The sequence below is a fragment of the Eubalaena glacialis genome, chromosome 7 (genome assembly GCF_028564815.1).
Source record: "Eubalaena glacialis isolate mEubGla1 chromosome 7, mEubGla1.1.hap2.+ XY, whole genome shotgun sequence".
Classification (NCBI taxonomy): Eukaryota; Metazoa; Chordata; class Mammalia; order Artiodactyla; family Balaenidae; genus Eubalaena; species Eubalaena glacialis.
In genome coordinates this window covers 5,440,538-5,460,177 of record NC_083722.1, presented here as the reverse complement: position 1 = coordinate 5,460,177, position 19,640 = coordinate 5,440,538, and the positions used below count along the sequence as shown (strand labels likewise).

The 19,640-nt window shown below is 40.4% G+C and overlaps 1 protein-coding gene across 2 annotated transcripts; it reads right to left on the bottom strand.

Moving 5' to 3' along the window:
• Nucleotides 1-2,533: 2,533 nt before the first annotated feature.
• On the bottom strand, nt 2,534-18,877 carry SNRNP48 (small nuclear ribonucleoprotein U11/U12 subunit 48). Of its 2 annotated transcripts, XM_061194802.1 has the most exons (9): nt 18,698-18,877; nt 15,507-15,620; nt 15,197-15,257; nt 13,749-13,823; nt 8,930-9,118; nt 8,349-8,470; nt 6,640-6,731; nt 6,156-6,320; nt 2,534-3,459 (listed from the first exon to the last, which is right to left on the bottom strand). In XM_061194802.1, exons 1-9 carry the CDS (start codon nt 18,851-18,853, stop codon nt 3,411-3,413), a joined length of 1,023 nt encoding a protein of 340 aa, XP_061050785.1. In that variant the 5' UTR covers nt 18,854-18,877; the 3' UTR covers nt 2,534-3,410. The 2 variants fall into 2 exon arrangements, with proteins under 2 accessions (XP_061050785.1, XP_061050786.1); XM_061194803.1 differs by lacking the exon at nt 15,507-15,620.
• Nucleotides 18,878-19,640: the final 763 nt, after the last annotated feature.

Sequence of the window (19,640 nt, the reverse complement as noted above, 5' to 3'; positions counted from 1 at the left end):
AAGCAAGCTACAGTTTAATGGATCCGATGACTACCCTCAGTTTCAGCACCTCTTCATTTATGTCTTTAATTTCTCTCAGGAAGGTTTGTGGTTTTCATCACGCAGGTCTCACACATACTTTATTAAATTTCTTCCTATGTATTTTATGCTTATTGATGCTATTTCCAATTTTCATTACTAGTATATAAAAGTTATAATAGATTTTTATGAATTGACCTTGCTAAATTTATGAGTTCTAGTAGGGTTTTTTTGGTAAATCTCTACATAGGTGATTATGTCATCTGTGAATTAAGACAATTACTACTTCATCCTTTCCAATCTATACACATTTTCTTTCTTTCTATTGCATTATTGTACCAGTTAGGACCTCAGTACAGTGTTGAATAGAAGTGGCAAGAGCAGACATCTTTGCCTTGCTCCCAGTCATAGGAAAAATTATGCAATCCTTCACTATAAAACATCTACAGTGTTTTGTAGATGTCCCTTTGCAAGGTGAGGAGGCTCCCTTCCATTTCTAGTTTGCCGAGTTTTTTTTTTTAAAGCCCTAAATAGGTATTGAACTTTATCATGTTTTCTCTGCATCTATGGAGGATCATACGGTTTTTCTTTAGCACATCAATATGGTAAATTACATTGATTGAGGTATGTTTCTTCTTGAGTAAACTTAGGTAATTTGGGTATTTCAAGGAATTTACCCATTTCATCTAAATTGTTGAATTTACTGGCATAATATTCCCTTTCTATCATTTTAAAGTCTGTAGAATCTTTAGCAACATCTCCACATTCATTCTTGATACCAATTACTTTCTTTTTTTCCTCCTGGCTAGAGTCATCTGCCTAGAGGCTTATCAAGTGTATTCACCTTTCTGAAAAACCAGCTTTTGGTTTCTTTTACTCTATTGCTTTCCAGTTTTCTATTTCACTGATTTATGTTCTTTATTGTTTTCTTCCTTCTGCTTAATGTGGGCTTAATTCAATCTCTTTTTCTATCTAAGTTTACTCAAGAAGAAACAGATACCTTGAAATAGATTCAGTATATTAAATTCATAGATAAAAACCTTCCCACAAAGAACACTCCAGTCCCAGATGGCTTCACTGGTAAATTCTACCAAACACCTAAAAAGGAATAGTATCAATTTTTCACAATTCCAGATAATAAGACGAAGGAAACTTTCCCAGCCATCATTATCTTGATACCAAAAACCAGACAGACATTACAAGTAAACTACAGACTGATATACCTCATGAACGGAGACACCTTAACAAAAATTTGGCAAATTTTTGCAAACAAGTGAATCCAGCAAGACATTAAAAAAACACTATCCTATTTTTCCCCAATCCCACCACCTTACTCCTTTCCCCTTCTCTCATACTAAAAGCCCAAGTACATCTTCTAGTTAGTAAAGTCATTGAAATCATAATGAAAAACAATATTATAAATTAAGTTATACTATATGAAACTGCTGATCATTCAAATGGATTTGACCTACAAAAGCAGCAATTTCATATGGCTCAACATTATGGTAACTCCACAAAGTCCTTGTTTTTAAGACTTTTCAATCTGAATTTTATATACTGAGAAATTAAGTACAACGGCACTCATAGGGCTTCATACTGGCAAGCGACCCGTTGATTCTCACCTTATAAATTGGAGAGCTTCTTCCACCCCTGAACCTAGCAGCCAATCTGATCTAAATCCAGTCAACCTTTCTGGCGTTGTCAGTTACTTACTCACATAATCAAGGTTTCCTTTCTATTTGGAACCCACCTTGGACTCTTTAACCTGGGTTTCCCAGATACTGCTCTTCAGATGTGAGATGTTTAACATTTAATGCCAAAGATTCAACTGAACAACCTGGCATACAACAGACTATACTATACTACCAGCAACGAGAAGGAACAGACTACCGACGCACACACCACACGGACCAGTCCGTGAAGAGGCAAGTACTGTGTTGCAGCATTCCACTTACATGAATGCTAGAAAAGATGTATATGATCAACAGTAACAAAAAGCAGATCTGTGGTTGCTTAGGGCTGGTGGTAGAGAAACTGATTGGGAAAAGGGGTATAAGGGAACTTCTGAGGGAGACGGAAATGTTCTCTATCTTGATTGAGATGAAGGATACATGGTGGGGGGTATAAGTTTGTCAAAACTCAATGAAGGGCTTCCCGGGTGGCGCAGTGGTTGAGAATCTGCCTGCCAGTGCAGGGGACACGGGTTCGAGCCCTGGTCTGGGAAGATCCCACATGCCGCGGAGCGACTAGGCCTGTGAGCCACAATTACTGAGCCTGCGCGTCTGGAGCCTGTGCTCTGCAACAGGAGAGGCCGCGACAGTGAGAGGCCCGCGCACCGCGATGAAGAGTGGCCCCCACTTGCCGCAATTGGAGAGAGCCCTCGCACAGAAACGAAGACCCAACACAGCCAAAAATAAATAAATAATTAATTAATTAATTTTAAAAACCCAAAAAAAACCTCAATGAAATGTGCACTTAAAATGAATGTATTTTACTGTATGTAAACAGTACCTCAATCAACTTTATTTACAAAAAACAAAATGACAGTATATTTTTAATTAACAAGTGAAACACAAATACTACCTTATTTTTAAACAATTAATGCATAATGGATGAAGCTGAAGTTCCCTTTGACCACCCTCCCAATGCTGGTTTCCATCCTTTCTCCCATTTATACCTCCTCCCTCAAATAATCACTGGTGGGAGTTTGGGATGAGCTCTTCTGAACCTTTACAACTGTATTTACATTCATATACAGCCAGAGAAGATGTACAGTATTGTTTTGTACATAGATATAACTTGTACATATGTTTCTGAAACTTGTTTATTTTCATTTAGCATGTCTCTGAGATCTATTCATGATAATATAGTTTATTTCTTTAAATCCAATATAGTAATCTATCATGTGACTATACCACATTTTACTTAGCCAGGCCTTTCCCCTTCTGATGAATATTTAGGTTTTTCCCTTTTACAGTTCACCCGTGGTTACCCCCTGGGGTGGCCACAGGGATCACACATGGTGCTCCAATCGTTCTTTAGCCTTATCTGTAAGGTTTAATTTTTTACAGTAACAATGCATTTATGTATTAGTTATATAGTTTAAATATTCACTTTAATTAAATAATTTTCTGATACATAATTTATCAAAAAAGAATGAAACATAATGAGTAATAGGAGGCAATCATCCATTAAAATATAAGGAAAACAAAGTTCTAGGGCATAATCAATGTACTCATGGTTTGAGGTTTAAGTATTGATTGAAAAATAATGATCTGAGCACTAAACAGTTCATATAAGCACATTCTCCCACTCAAAGCAATTATGATAAAAATATCAGCATACTGGTTACCATGGCATAAACATAATTAATACACGCACAAATACTTCGTTTACATTTTTTGCTTTCTTCTTTTATGACTATGATGTCTTTCCCCATCCCTGAAATGAAAGGGGTGAAAAAAAAATTATAAATGACAGGCACTTTAACATCAAAGCTTTAAAATAATAATTCACAGTCATATACTGACATCAGATACAAACCAGAACAAGTTAAAACATGCCCTTAAAACTGAACAGTGACTTTTTTTAGGAGTAGATATAAAAAATGCATCATTAAAACTACAGGACAAAATTGAGATGGGGATAAGGAAAATGGATTTTTTACCTGCGCTTTGGAGTTACACTTTAAAATTAACTCTGACTATATGTACCCGGTTGATGCCCTGAGAGTTCATGGCAAACAGGATGCTGGAGTCATAGGAGGAGTTCAGATGTCTGATCTCCTCACCCTGGCCCCCATCTCAGCTTCCACAGTTCATTCCCTCTCAGGGGTGGCCCTCAAAGACTATCCTACTGAGAAGTGTTTCCTGCTAATACTCAGTTTATCCTCTCTAACGGAAGATGACTCATGTTTAGATTTTGAGGCTCTCTAACATACATGAGTCCATAGGGACTGACTGGACATGTCAAAAATTACTTAAGTGGAAGAAGCACTGACAACCAGAAGAAGTGAGACAGCACAATTTCTGATAGCTAATCAAGAGTTAACGTGTGCAGGGGCTTTCCGGGTGGCGCAGTGGTCAAGAATCCGCCTGCCAATGCAGGGCGCACGGGTTCGAGCCCTGGTCCGGGAAGATCCCACATGCCGCGGAGCAGCTACACCTGTGTGCCACAACTACTGAGCCTGCGCTCTAGAGCCCGCGAGCCACAACTACTGAGCCTGCACGCCACAACTATTGAAGCCCGTGCGCCTGGAGCCCGTGCTCTGCAACAAGAGAAGCCACGGCAATGAGAAGCCCGCGCGCCGCAACGAAGAGTAGCCCCCGCTCGCCGCAACTAGAGAAAGCCCGCTCACAGCAACAAAGGCCCACGCAACCAAAAATAAATAAATAAAATAAATTTACTTAAAAAAAAAAGAGTTAACGTGTGCATAATTATCACAGATTATCATGCATTAAATGAATCAAAAGGGTTTACTAAGCAAATATTTCATTTTTATAAGAGAAGGACTAAATCATAGCTAGCTTTAACTCTATGAACTGAATGATAATAAGATGAGCAAAATTATTAAACCAATAAGTCTTACTAATTCCTGATCGCCACCGGCCCTGGAGAGGTATCATTTAAAAGCCTATTACTAGACAAGCACTGTGCAAATAATACTAAATAAGGCATGGACCTGCTTTCAACGAGCTCAGTCTAGTAGAGAGAGAAATAACTTACGTTCAATAAAAAGTAGGTGCTGGGTAGAGTGGTAACAAAATGGGAAAGATCAGCTCTGTTTGAATGAGTGAAAAAGGCTTCATGGAAATGACTAAGCTGGGTCTTAAAGGATGAGGAGGAGTTTACCGAGCAGGCTTAAAGGACTCCCCTGGTGGCACAGTGGTTAAGACTCCGTGCTCCCAATGCAGGCGGCCCGGGTTCAGTCCCTGGTCAGGGAACCAGATCCCACATGCATGTCACCACTAAGAGTTCGAATGGCAGTGAGCTGCAAGTAAGGAGCCCAAGTGCCCAAACTAAGACTCAGCGCTACCAAACAAACAAATAAATAAATAAATATTAAAAAAAAAAAAAAATCAGGCAGCAGAACATGAGGTGGAAAGGCATGGATGAGGCACAGTATGGACGAGGAACTGTGAGTAAGCCGGGCTGGCTAGAGCAGAAGTTATGTATTTCACGGGGTAGGGGCAAAATACAAGGTAGGCAGGCAGGTGCCCTGCTCCTGGAGGTCTCGAGAGCTGTTCTAAAGAACGTGAACTCTACCGCTGAGGAGTTTTAAGAGGTGAAAGTTCCGTCTGGCAGCAGGGCAGGGATGGATCCACATGGGACAAGCTTACAGACAGAACAATTAGGAAGATGGCAGCCTTAGGGACAGAGAGGAGGAGGAGCACGTGAGGGATCTTCACACAAAACTGACAATTAGGACCAGACGGGAAGGAGTAAAAGGGAGCTTCGAGCATGAGTCCCCGACTTCTGGCTCAGGTGAACAGATGATGGTCATCCATTAACCAGGACAGGAGTACTGGCCGAAGAGGAGCAGACCAAGAAAAAGACAAGCTCAGGTGTAGACCTGATAAATCTGAGATCCACGGAGATGCCCAGTAAGCAGCTGGATACAGGAACAGACCTCGGTCAATTTGAATTCATTATTTCAGTATTACTTTATATCTCCCCAGCTTTCACAATTTTATCAGGAATACCAACAAGGGCAAAACTGACTGCCATTAAAGCTTAGACCTTCTCTCTGACTTTATAACATCCTTTATCTGATGAATTAGCAAGAGAAAGAAAGGATGAGAAAGAGAAACAAGAAAGGGAGAGAGGGACACAGAAAGGACTGAAGAAAGAGCTAGGCAAACACCTTTTTAACACGATTAACTTTCTACCTAGACATTACTTTCCCATCTCCTGGTGAGGAAACAAGTAATAAAAAAGGGAAACCGTACCAATCAGGCAGATAGAGCTGTGGATATTTGAACTGAAACCGGAAGAATGTTAAGAATCTTCATCAATTGTTTACTCTCCTCACCTTACTTTACTTACAAGCCATTTTCTCAGCATGGCCTATGACAGGAGGACCTTTTGCTTCTCAAACATCAACAATTCGACAGCGAATGATGCAGTGTTGGGCTTACCTCTCTTTCCTTCTTCTTGAGTCCCAGTGTTTATCCTTATCTTTGTTTCTTTTGCGTTTATGTGGGCTCCTACTCCGATCCCTTCTATGTCGTGAACACTCCGCATCCAGATAGCTTCCCCCAGACTGCCGTGAGTCTACTGAAGCCGACCGCCTTTCTTTGTTCCTGAAACAGAAAGAACATTAAACAGTTAGTTTTAACCACGGTCTCCAGTACAGACCAGCCTAAAGCTCAATATTCTGTACCAGACCAGTGACAGATAGAGACTAAATACGTATAACCTTGCACTCCAGATAAGAGGGCAGGCAAAGAAGCTTAGCTCTTAATGGTATGTTTTACAACTGTGGTAAAATAAAGAACAATAAGCGTTCTGATGAATTACAGTGTGCTACTAATGGTCTTGGAGGCGCTAAAATTCAGTTGAACAATTACAGGTGACAGAATAAAAAGAGAACTATTTTCACCAATTGACGCATTGACATACTTTTCCGCATCGTCCTCTGCTTTCTCCTGCTCCTCCTCCTGCCAGTGGCTGCTGAGTTCCTCCATGTGCACGTTGATCACATCCCGAATCACCTACGGAGAGTTAAGTACCGAATTTCAGATAAGAGAGCTGCTCAGGGACTTCCCTGGTGGCGCAGTGGTTAAGAATCCGCCTGCCAATGCAGGGGACACGGGTTCGATCCCTGGTCCGGGAAGATCCCACATGCCGCGGAGCAACTAAGCCCGTGCACCACAACTACTGAGCCTGCGCTCTAGAGCCCACGAGCCACAACTACTGAGCCCACGTGCCACAACTACTGAAGCCCGTGCACCTAGAGCCCGTGCTCCGCAACAAGAGAAGCCACCGCAATGAGAAGCCCACGCACCACAACGAAGAGTAGCCCCCGCTCGCCGCAACCAGAGAAAGCCCGTGAGCAGCTACGAAGACCCAACGCAGCCAAAAACTAAATAAATAAATAAATAAATTTATTAAAAAAAAAAAAAAGTTAACCATAAAATTGTAAAGAACACTTAGCAACGACACTTACACTTGAGTTCAAGGTTATGAGACCAGAGAAGAAACAAGTGTTGAACCACCAAGGATTTGAGGGACTCTAAGAATCACTAGGGCGACGCCCAGTAAGGTGAGTCTAAAACACGTGCTTTCATTGTAAAAAGCACAGCATAAAACTAAGTGCTAAGCCGTCGGTACAGAGCATGAGTGCAGTAAGCCGGCAGATGGCTCTGAGCCATCAACACCCATGGAAACAGTGAGTGGGCATCAAGCTTCTAAACAGCAAAACAAAAGGCACCGCAGATGAGACAACATGTATTAGGATACTGAGGTAAGAATAAATACGTGTGATCAGATACAGTTTAACAGACAGGCTTGACTAAAGCAAAAGAAAACGCTCGGTAAAATGAGGCCAGATTATGGAAGGTCTCTGAAATCATAGAAGGAAGGAAAAAATAACATGGGAACAATTAGAGATTCAATAAGGAAATCATTTAGAGTCTAGGCAAGGTGATTCGTGTACCAAAAATTCATCAACTCTACCCACTAAATGACATCTGAAAATAAGTCTAGATATACATCAAGAGGTTAATGTACTTAAATTTTATAATATACATAAAATTATTTTATAATATAAATTACAAATAATTTATACCAAGACATTTCTTAAGCCCAAATGTTTAGTAAAGTACATAAAAGTACACTAAAATTTCTGCCAAAAAAGATAACTACTTACTGAACAATTTCTTTGTCCATAAGCATTATTTCAATTACTTCTCACAATAATCCTGCAGTCTGTATTACTATAAAATGAAAAAATCTGAACCTTAAAAAGCTCAAATAATTTGCCCAAGTCAAACAGCCAATGATAAACCGCAGAATCAAAACTCAAGCCCAGGTCTGTCTAAAGCCAAAATCTATGTTCTCATCGTGATGTAATACCACTTTCTCAAAAGCAGTGTTTTTGTAAGATTGCACAACCTCTTTATAGAAGGGCTTTGTACCCTGAAAAGCCTTTGTCTGGTAAAGGGTGGGTCTGAGAGTGATGGAGCAAATACAAAGCAGGTGTGGCCACCGTGGAGCCACTTCCTCTCAGAAAACCTCTAAGGAACTGTGGAAATCCATGGGATAGAGGACAACTATCTAAGGGAAATCTCTGTGTTCAACAAAGCTCTATACAATTATGTAAAACTTACCTCAGTATATGATTTCTTGGTTATGTGAACATTCTTAGCTCTATAGGACTGGCGTCTTCTTTTATAATCTCTCACTTCTGCCAGGATTTCAAGGTAAGATTTTGGACTTTTTCGACTATTATCTAATAAAAGAACAAAATAAAATTATTACATCCTCAGAAGCTATAAATTCTTATGAATTAGTGGGAAGGAACACCATAATCATCCGGTATTTCAACATGCTTTAATGTATTGCAATAATATAGGACTCAAAAATATTCTAAAAATTCTGTTATATAAATGGACTAAGTTTTATAGCATTCCTTTTCTCTGACCATTAACTGAACATAAGAGTGCTTAGGTACAGAAATGAAAGTAACAGCCCAGCTCAAGGAACATTCTTACAGAAGTAAGGTATGCTTAATGTAACAATCAGAGAGCAAAATTTCAAGTACTAAGTAAACATCTTAATATATATGTGAATATCAGATGATACAAAACCATCCTATTCCAACTCAAAGTGGCCTGACAAGTCATCTTAATAACACTCAAAGGATGGAATGACAATTAAGAAATAGAAAACTATGATATTCGTCTCAAACCTTGATTGACTTTGGCAGCCAAGTCTACAAAGAGATCGCTGTCATTTTCAATACTTTGAGAATCTGAGCGCTTTTTCTTTGTCTCCTCGATTACAAAATCATAGAGGGCAAGACGATCGGCTTGGGTTAGATCACAAACAAACCGTTTGTGATTCAGAGGAACTTCAACAGGCAATGAAGAATACATCCCTAGAGTAAAAATAAAATCACAAGAATAAACAATACATGAAGCTTTGTGGATTTATGATCTACTATACTTATCTTTAAACATGTGCTGTAATAATGCAACATTAAATTAACACAAGCAATCTGTTTTCATGGTAATCCCTAAACATACAAAACATCAATCTGTGTGATAACGGTCAACATTGACTCTATCCTGAATGCTACATCCACAGAACGTTTGCTGTTGTGGACGCTTGCTATTCTTTCCAACAATGTTAAGACAGATCCCATGAAGGCAGGCAGTAATAACTATGAGACAATTTGCTAAGAAAAAAAACTTTTAAAAGGCTACCCATACTGTAAAAGTAGATATTAACTTTCTTTCTGTCTATACGCTTTTCCCCATAAAAGCTGGGAAAAAATGTTTTTAATAGGTAATACACATTACAGTCCCTTTGAAGATAAATAATAGAAATATGAAAAATGTGTAAAAAATATCATTTTTTGTGAGACATCAAGCTAGATGTTCCATAGTCAAAATACATCCCATTTGTGCACTGACTTGGAGCTAGGGACCAAGAAACAGTTAAGTAGCAGAAATCCCAAGAAAGACCAGAGAAAGACAGACTGAGACTAACTCTGATTTAATTTTCGGAAGAAGCAGTATATTGGCTTCACCAAATTAACTGAAAAACGTTAACAATACCCGCCCCCCAAAGTCATAGAACTTTCGAAAATCTGCTCATTAATGAAAAAAAGTAAATACAATACCTTGATATGATGTATTAAACATTGAAGAAAATTTGTTTTGAGATTCAAATTTTCTCAAAGAAACAAAAAAATTACTGTAACTGTAAATAAAGCAATTTAAAACGATTCTTTCTAGACTTCATTATTCACGAATGCAAACAAAGAACATGAGCTACTAAAGGAATCCTTTTAATGTTTGCTAGTTACCCTAAAGTAATAACTTAGGTTCACAGAACAATGTAAAATCTGTAGCTCTTCTCAAATACTGATATTTGATGAAGTTTAACCTCACTGACTTTCTAGGTAAAGAGGCAAAACAAAAATTCAAATGAGAGCACCCTAGGAACTAAGCGTTACAACACAAGAAAAGAGGTGACTTTACATTTGTCGACAAATTAAGAGGAGAGCTACACTGAATCTGAGTCCGTGGTGTAACAGCTAGAGATAACCATCTGTACTAGCAGAAGGCTTCTGAATCAGTGCGGAAGGAGGGTTCCCTCCCTTTCAATCAATCTTACTCTAATTCTGGTAGACGCTAGGGAAAGCCAGATGTTAAAACATTTAATTTTATAATATAAAACTGAGATGGCTTTGATAAACCTAATTTATCTGAATATAGGTTATATATTCTGGGAGAAAAATACAAAAGATTAGAAAACACTGATGTATTATAAACAAGCTCCATATAAACCTCTCTCTGTTCTTTTTAAACAAAGAAGTATAATTTCCTCCTTAAAATATTTTGGAGTTTTCTTTATTCATCTTAAATTTCTGTATGGTCAAGACTGATAGTTAAATTCTTTGAAATTCAACTAAAATTCCAAATCAAGACTATAATATTGTGACAGTGATTAAGATAAAGTTTAGAAATTTGAGTGATACTTTTAAAAGGATATCATTTGCAAAAAGGATACTGCATATCTTTAAATAAGGAGTACATTCAGGTTCCTAATTCCTCTTTATACTCACCCCAATTACTGAAAAAGAAAAAGTACAGGAAAAGTTAAACAACAAAACTGCATTCAAATCATTCAGAACATAGATATTTCTGACAAAAAAATAAATAAACATACTTAAATAAGCTTACATTTCCACAAAATGTAAAAGTTCAAATGCAAGTTTCTATACAATTTAGAGGTATATCTGAATGAGCTGTAATCATACTAATTCAGTGACCCTCTATCTACTTTTTTTTTATAGTAGTTTTTAAAAACTGTGGTGAAATATACACATGAAATTTACCATTTTAACCATTTTCAGGTGTACAGTTCAGTGGCATTTAGTACATTCACACTGTTGTGGAACCATCACTTCTATCCATCTCCAAAACTTTTTCATCATCCCAAACTGAAACTCTAATCTACTTTTTCAATAACTTGAACTCTCATTCTTCTGTGTTAGTCCTTTCTACCATCACAGGGCATCTCAAACGTGTGAGATACAATATTAAATATTAATAATAAATATTAATATTAAATAATAATATATTTAACAATATTAAACGTTAACTCGTGTTAAAGGTACAAATTCAGAATTTTGTGAAGAATTCATACAGAGTCAATTTCCTAACACTGGAGATGAAGAAATGAGGCCCTTGGAAGTAAAACGATTTGCCAACATCTCACCAGTGGTAGGAACAGATCAGGTCTAGAACCATAATCTCCTGTCTCTTTGGGGTTCTTTAGCGTAGTACACTGATGTTCAAATCATGGCCACCACCCAAACAGATGCCATGAAATTGAAGTACAGCAACTTGAATTTTTAATATTGAAGGAAAAAGATAAACCACCAACTATAAAATGATTGTTTATGACTGAAATTAGTATCTTGGTTATAAAATTAACCAAAGTAACTATATCTGAAAATAAATAAGTAGACCTAATGGCTGTTCAAGCTTTGACAAAGATTAACGAATTGAGAATTCTATACCTTGAGTTTAGACCTGATGTGACTGATGAAATGAAAACATAAAAAACTTACAATTTAGTACATAACAAACAAAATATTAATGAAATGGAAAATATAAAACTATTCATGTTAGTCATTCTTCCTTCAGAGTAAACATCAACAAGAAAGTATTAAAGAGATTTTTGTCCTGGGGTAAAAAATTTTAGATGTGTAAGACATAAGGGCGCCACAAAAAATAATCTCTATTGAGAAATTGCAGAACTCTACACAGATGAAAAAAAGTTTTAAAAAGAGGGTTACAGATCATATAACATGTTATTCTTAACAATTAAGTCTTAATTTAAGGTAATACAAAAATTCAAAATCAAATAGAAGTTCCTCTTAACTATCTATTGAAAGAACAATTCATTCAAAGTAATTCTTTGCTTTTGTAAAGAATTAAACTCAATGTGCAAATCTGCAAAATTCAGAATTTGGCTCTCAATCCAGCTTTCCTATATTATAGCAAAGGGGTGTTAATTCACTTCTGTGTGCCTCTATTTCTTCATCTAATATGAAAGGGCAAATACTTGTTCAACCTATCACAAGTTTGTTGTCAAAGGGAAATGAAATACATAAGAGAGCTTTGAAAAAAAAAAATCTCCTCTAAAGCATAAAAGCACTGAGGACCTTTAGAACAAGCACCCCAGAACTTTATCATCTCTATCAGACAGGATTTGTTTCCTGATCCTTAAAAAGCAGAAGCTGGATTAGACGATCTCCAAGTTCTCTTTCAACTCTAAAATAAATTCAGTAAATCTATCTAACTAGCTAAGGTCAAAAAAAGTCCTTTAACTAGTAACCCCTCCAAAAAAAAACCAAAACCAAAATCCTTTACTTTAATTGGTTCACTAACGGAACAGGGGTCAAAAAAGGCTTGACTGACTATAGCTCAGTAATCTCTTCAAATAAGATGAGAGTCAAATGTCTCCCTCAAAGAATAAAACCTGCAATTTAGCATAAAAAGTACTAAATGGGATCTTCAAAACAGGAAATACAAGAAATATGCTTCTGGCTGTTACAAGGAACCAATGTAAGGCAGACTAAAAAGACTTCCTTCTGCAGCCACAGGGCAACTGAGGGAGAAATGAAGCCCAGATACTGGCTTAGAACAATGGGATTAAGACCCTGAACATCGACACAGGAGAAAAGAAATCGTAACTATGGGCTGGTGAGTATCATTCAGCTAAAGAGAAGAGTGAGGGAGAAAAAGGTAAGATGTCCAGAGAAAGAGCTACCTTCAGGAGGCTTAAAGAAGTCAACTGAGAATTCTTATCAGAGCCAGTCAGCTTTGGCTGGATGATCTACCTAGAGTCAGAAATCTGTTAACTCCATTTACTTGTTTTCTTCTATCATTTTGAAGGATTAAGGTTTCTTTCAATTTCCTAGAAGCGCAAACTTAAAAATTCTAACCTAGTCTCTGCTGAAGTTAAGTCCTAGGCAGAAACTCTTAAGCCAGCCTTCCAAAACTGGGCATGCAGAGATCCACAAACCCTCTGAAATTGTATATAAAACTGTTGTTTGTGTTTCACTGAGGAGTAGCTGTGGAGACAGATTAGCCCGAGCCTTTCCTCTTACACTGCATTTCGACATTCCTACATTTAACACTGGGCTAATTCTCAAGAGAGAGGGGAAATGTCAGGGTGAGACAGTCTACTCAATGGGATTTATTTACTAAATAATCATAATTTTAAAAAGATTATCTACGAGGCAATCTCACCTATTAGGTAATTCCAAAGCATGAATCCTTAGCTAAAACAGTGTCCTGGTGAGACGGGTGTATCTCAGTGGAATATATCTAACAAATGAAGCTGACACCAAGCACTGAGTCTAATGTCAAATGTAAAACTTAGCCTTTCTCATAACTGTTCTCATAAGATTTCTCTTGAAAATTAGTAACATGTGCTATGGAAGAAAAACAGTTTTATTAATTAGCTCAAACTCTGATGCCACTTACTTTGATTATAATAATCACCATCGTTTCCAACTGCATCTCTAGCTTGTTTAATTATCTGGAATTGTGAGTCCTTATCTGTCAAAAAAATCCATAAATACAATATGAATCATCAGTGTCCACAATGAAATTAACTGGGTTCCAATCCGAGCTCCTTGGGCACATTGAGAAACCTTCCAGAACCTTAACACCCACAGTGCTGCCAAGGTACTCTGAATGCAGAATTCTTTCAGATCTACCTAGAATCCAGTAAGTAACCAGACTTCAAGCAATTCAGAAAACACTATAATCAAGCATGCAGCAGTAGCTGCTACAAATTTTAGCAACCAGTATAATATCTAACATTTCTTGAATCCCAGCTAAGTGTCAGGCAGTATTCTAACCATATTACATATATCATTACATCATTTAATCCTCACAAGGGTGCTATTATCATCATCCGCATTTTATAAAGAAATTTAGGCAACAAACAGGTTAATTACCTTACTGAAAGTCACACAACCATTAGTGACAAAACTAGTTGACTCAGGGCATTCTGATTCCAAAGTCCAAGATTTTAACCTCTATGTATGCTGTGAACACTTGGAACACATTTCCATCCTCAGTTCTATCGTCAAATTATGTGTGTGGCCAGATTTTTGTTATAATCAAGAAGGAAGGCATCTGTCCTATTGTACAAAGCTTTGGAGGATTTTCATTGCCTATTATAAGCCTGGTCTCTAAATTTCAGATTGCGCAAACTAGTGTCACTATAGGAAATATCCCTCTTGGGACTTCCCTGGCGGTCCAGTGGTTAAGACTTTGCCTTCCAATACAGGGGGTGCGGGTTCGATTCCTGGTTGGGGAGCTAAGATCCCACATGCCTCGCAGCCAAAAAACCAAAAAAACATAAAACGGAAGCAATATTGTAACAAATTCAATAAAGACTTTAAAAAACGTTCCACATCAAAAAAAAAAAAAATCTTAAAAAAAAAAAAAGAAATATCCTTCTTAATCAACCATAAGCATACTTATAAAGTCCATTCTTTTGATAATTCAAAACTGAAACATCAAGACTTCCCTGGTGGCGCAGTGTTTAAGAATCCGCCTGCCAATGCAGGGCACACGGGTTCAGTCCCTAGTCTGGGAAGATCCCACATGACAAGGAGCAACTAAGCCCGTGCGCCACAACTGCTGAGCGCTCCAGAGCCCGCAAGCCGCAACTACTGAAGCCTGTGTGCCTAGAGCCCGTGCTCCACAACTAGATAAGCCACTGTGACGAGAAGCCCGTGCACTGCAATGAAGAGTAGCCCCTGCTCGCCGCAACTAGAGAAAGCCTGCGCGCAGCAACGAAGACCCAACGCAGCCAAAAATAAATAAAAATAAATAAATTAAAAAAAAAAAAAAAGAAATATCAATACCTATACAGGTACAGCTACACTAAGATATTTTTAAATTATATTAATACTTACTCAAGGTAACTGAAGGTATCTTCGCATTCTCATAGAAAAAGTCAGAATTATACATTTTATCCTAAATAATAAAAAAAACAAAATCTTAGTGTTCTTCAGTATCATATGACTATTTTAAGATTTGAGATAAACCAACAACAGATTAATATCATTTAAACATTTCTTGCAATAATTTGCAAAATGAGGCAAGTACCATTGCACCCCTCAAATGACTATTATTTTATCAGAAAACATCACACTGTACCTTCCAAATATTGTGAATTTATTAAGGCATGAATTACACAACATACACATAATAGATATATGGTACCTCTTCTTCTTTGGTATAGCCCAGTTTCCTCAATCTACAAGATACCATGTGCTTTGCTAAAGACGACTTAGGCATGTGATGATTGGAATCATAAGGGCATATGGCAACTTCATCCTATAAAGATCAAACAGAAGCAAAGAAAAAAGGTACAGAATTTTTAAGGAAATACTTATACCATTAAATGTTTTTATATCCTCTTCTGTAGGCCTCTCCCAACGCCCCTGTGTGAGTGTATGTATACAGAAAAAAGAAAAAAAACCTCCCTCATTCTCTCTCCCCCTTACAGCCTCTGCCCCCTTCAACCCATCAAAGCCCAACTCTTCTTTTTTTTAATTATTTATTTTATTTATTTATTTATGGCTGTGTTGGGTCTTCGTTTCTGTGCGAGGGCTTTCTCTAGTTGGGGCAAGCGGGGGCCACTCTTCATCGCAGTGCGCGGGCCTCTCACTGTCGCGGCCTCTCTTGTTGCGGAGCACAGGCTCCAGACACGCAGGCTCAGTAGCTGTGGCTCACGGGCCCAGTTGCTCCGCGGCATGTGGGATCTTCCCAGACCAGGGCTCGAACCCGTGTCCCCTGCATTGGCAGGCAGATTCTCAACCACTGCACCACCAGGGAAGCCCAAAGCCCAACTCTTGAAAGATGTGTTTACACTCACTGCCTGGACAACCTCACCTATCAATCAGCTAGTCTTTTTTCCTCCTAACGAACTCTGAAATCCTTCCACATAATCCATGCCCACTGTCATGTCCCCATGCAGGAGATCATCACCTCCCTCCTGGGTTACAAGGGCCACTGCCTAACTGCTCTCTCTACTTCCGGTCTGGCTGTTTTCTATTCTCCACACTGCAGCTAGCTTGAATCCCAGGCCTGCCACTTACTGACTGTATGAACTTCGTCAAGGTACTGAACCTTTCTTTGCCTCAGTTTCCTCATCTATAAAAGGGGTGTAACAGCAGGACTTCTCTCACAGAGCTATGAGTTTATACACATAAAGCAATTTGGACAGGGCCTGGTAAATAGTAAGCATTCAATAAATATAAGCAATTATTATTTTATTAAAAGGCAAGTATAATCATGATATGTCTTGGCTTAAAATACTTCCATGCGGGGCTTCCCTGGTGGTGCAGTGATTAAGAATCCTCCTGCCAATGCAGGGGACGCGGGTTCGAGCCCTGGTCCGGGAAGATCCCACGTGCTGCGGAGCAACTAAGCCCATGCGCAACAACTACTGAGCCTGTGGTCTAGAGCCCACGTGCCGCAACTACTGAGCCCGCGAGCCACAACTACTGAAGCCCATGCGCCTAGAGCCCATGCTCCGCAACAAGAGAAGCCACCGCAGTGAGAAGCCTGCACACCCCAATGAAGAGTAGCCCCCGCTCGCCACAGCTAGAGAAAGCCCATGTGGAGCAACAGAGACCCGACGCAGCCAAAAATAAATAAATTAAATAAATAAATTAAAGAAAAAAACAAAAACTCCCATGCCTCCCCCACTGTTCTCATTAAGAAGAAAAAAAAAAATCTAGATTCTTTAACACAGCTGACACAAGGCCCTTCAAGCTCTGGCCCCTACTGACCATCATTCCCCTCCTTCCCCATAGCCTATGCTCTTGGCTATCCTTAACTACCGGAGGTTTCCTATCTGCTCACACCCTTGTCTCTGGATTTCTACACATGCTGTTGATGCTTTGTCTGTGCTTCACTAGCTAATTCAGTTCACTTTCATTTATCAGCTTAGAATTCACTTTACCCAGGAAGTCCTGGCCATCCCCTCACAGCCTACAATAACTGGCACTACAGTAATTCCAACCCAGCCTTCACAGACTTTATCACATTACAATGTAGTGGCTGATCTCTCTGTATTCCCCCTCATCACCACCACCAGCCGCTGAGCTCTGTGAGGGTGGGAACTGTGACACCGGTCGCTCAACTTCAGTATGAAAACACTCCAGCAGAAAAGAGAAGATTCACTGCCTATCTGGACTGCACCTGGTCTAGGAAGTATGAATGTCACTTACCAGGATGTTTACGCCAGTCCCTCTCCTGGATATCAGACACTGGTTTTGCAAAGGTCAGATGCACACCCACAGCCAATTGCCAGAATTTTGGAATTTTAGAGAGGAATTTTAGAGCAGCCGCATGCCAATTAGGCACACGGACTCTCAGAGCAGAAGGCCTGGGGGTTCAAATCCTAACTGCCACCTATCAGCAACGTGCCCTGGGACAAAGTATCACCTCTTCTGGTTTGTTTCCTCATCTGTAAAAAGTGGCTAACGGTACCTACCTCATAGGATAACTAAGAATATTAAAGGAGGTATAGTAAGTGGCATATACAAAGCTCTATTTAACTGTTAATAAAAGAAATATAAATTTACTAAATCGCTGGGTAAACAGCGGTGTGGAAAGGCTTGGCAGGCCCCACTCAATGGAATTCGCAGCTTCAAATATACCTCTAAACAAATAATAAGTGTTGCTGCTGTCTTCTCCTCTGGCCGAGCAGCACGCGGGACCTTAGTTCCCAGGCCTGGGATTGAACTGAACCCGGGCCCCCTGCAGCGGAAGCGCGGAATCCTAACCACTGGACCGCCAGGGAATTCCCAAAAGTGTTTTTTTTAAATGGTAAACCCAGAAAGAATCGTCGACCGCATGAATAATGATGCCACACTGGAGCACTTCCCTTCCTCCCATCCCATTAAAAAATAAAATAAAAAATCAGGATTATTCACCCCAATACTCTTGCCTACATCTCTTCCTAACGTCCAGGAGAGCTGTTAGTACCGACTCTAGGTTGACATCCTTTAATAATCCTGGAATCGGTGCACAGTCTGGAGGCAGAGAAAGGTGACCTGCACTCCCAAGCCCTCCCGACACCGAGTCTGGTGCAACTGCGGAATCCACGCGACAGACGACAGGGCAAACCGCTGCCGCCTCCGCGAGCAGCACCCCGAGACCCGCCCGCTTATCTCCCAATCACACCCCAGCCCGGCCATCCGCTCCGCTCTGCACCCGCCGCGATCCCTCGGCTCCTTAGGGCGAGGTTCCGCGGGGGTGCGCAGCCCGGGGGTGGGTGCGAGCATCCCGGGGGCGTCGGGCGCTGCAGGCCGGATCCCGCGCCTCCCACGGCCCTGCAGACGCGGGGCCGCGCCCGCCGCTCCGCAGGCTGAGGGCCCCCGGGAGGACCCCGCGCCTCTCACCTCGGCCGCCTCCTCCTCCCCGGGCTCCAGCCGGTCCAGGCTCCAGCCCAGCGACGCCGTCACCTCCTCCAGCGTCCGGCAGCAGCTCTCCACGAACTCGCTCAGCTCCTCCCGCAGCCGCCGCCGCTCCTCCACCGGGGGAGGTTCGCCCTCCATGGCCGCCACACTGCCGCTTACACCCCTGCCAGGCCGGAAGGAGCGGCCCAACTGCCGGCGGCGCGCGCGGGCCTCTGGGAGCGGTGGGCGGGGCCACGCCGCCACGTGACTGGATCCGCCAACAGGGAAGGGCCCCGGGAAGGGCGGGAGACGTTCTGTTGCGAAGTCTCTTCCGTCCCTTCCCGACGTTGCTGCCTTTGTAAGGCTCGTGGATGCCTTTGCGCTTGGCCTTCCCTGAACGGCGTCCCCCCCACCCCCGCCCCAATTAAAAAAAAAAAAGGCTTATATCTACAGAAAAGTTTAAAGAGTAAGTACAATGAGCATTCGCATAGCCGTCCTCCAGTTCATTAACTGCTAACATTTGGCCTCTCTCCCACCGTCTCCATGCACACAGCCCCGCACACTGATTTTTGACGAATTATTTGAGAGTTGCGGATACTTCACCCCCACAGACGTCCGTATGTATCTCCTAAGAATAAGGACATAGCCCGACATAAGCACAATACATGATCAAACCTAAGAAAATTAATAATTTCATAGTATCATCTAACATAATTCATATTCAAGTTTCCCGAGCTGCCCCCCAAATTCCTTTGATAGCCGTTTTATTATTTTTCTCAACCCAACCCATGAGCTATAATCGGCTCTTCTAATGCAGAACAGTCTTCTCCACTCTCCTCTGTAACTTGTTATTGAATTTTGTCCCGACTCCCCACCAGTTGTCTGGTAGAATGTTCCTCCTTCTGGACTTGTTAGATCTTCCCCTTACGACTAGATTCAGTGTAAG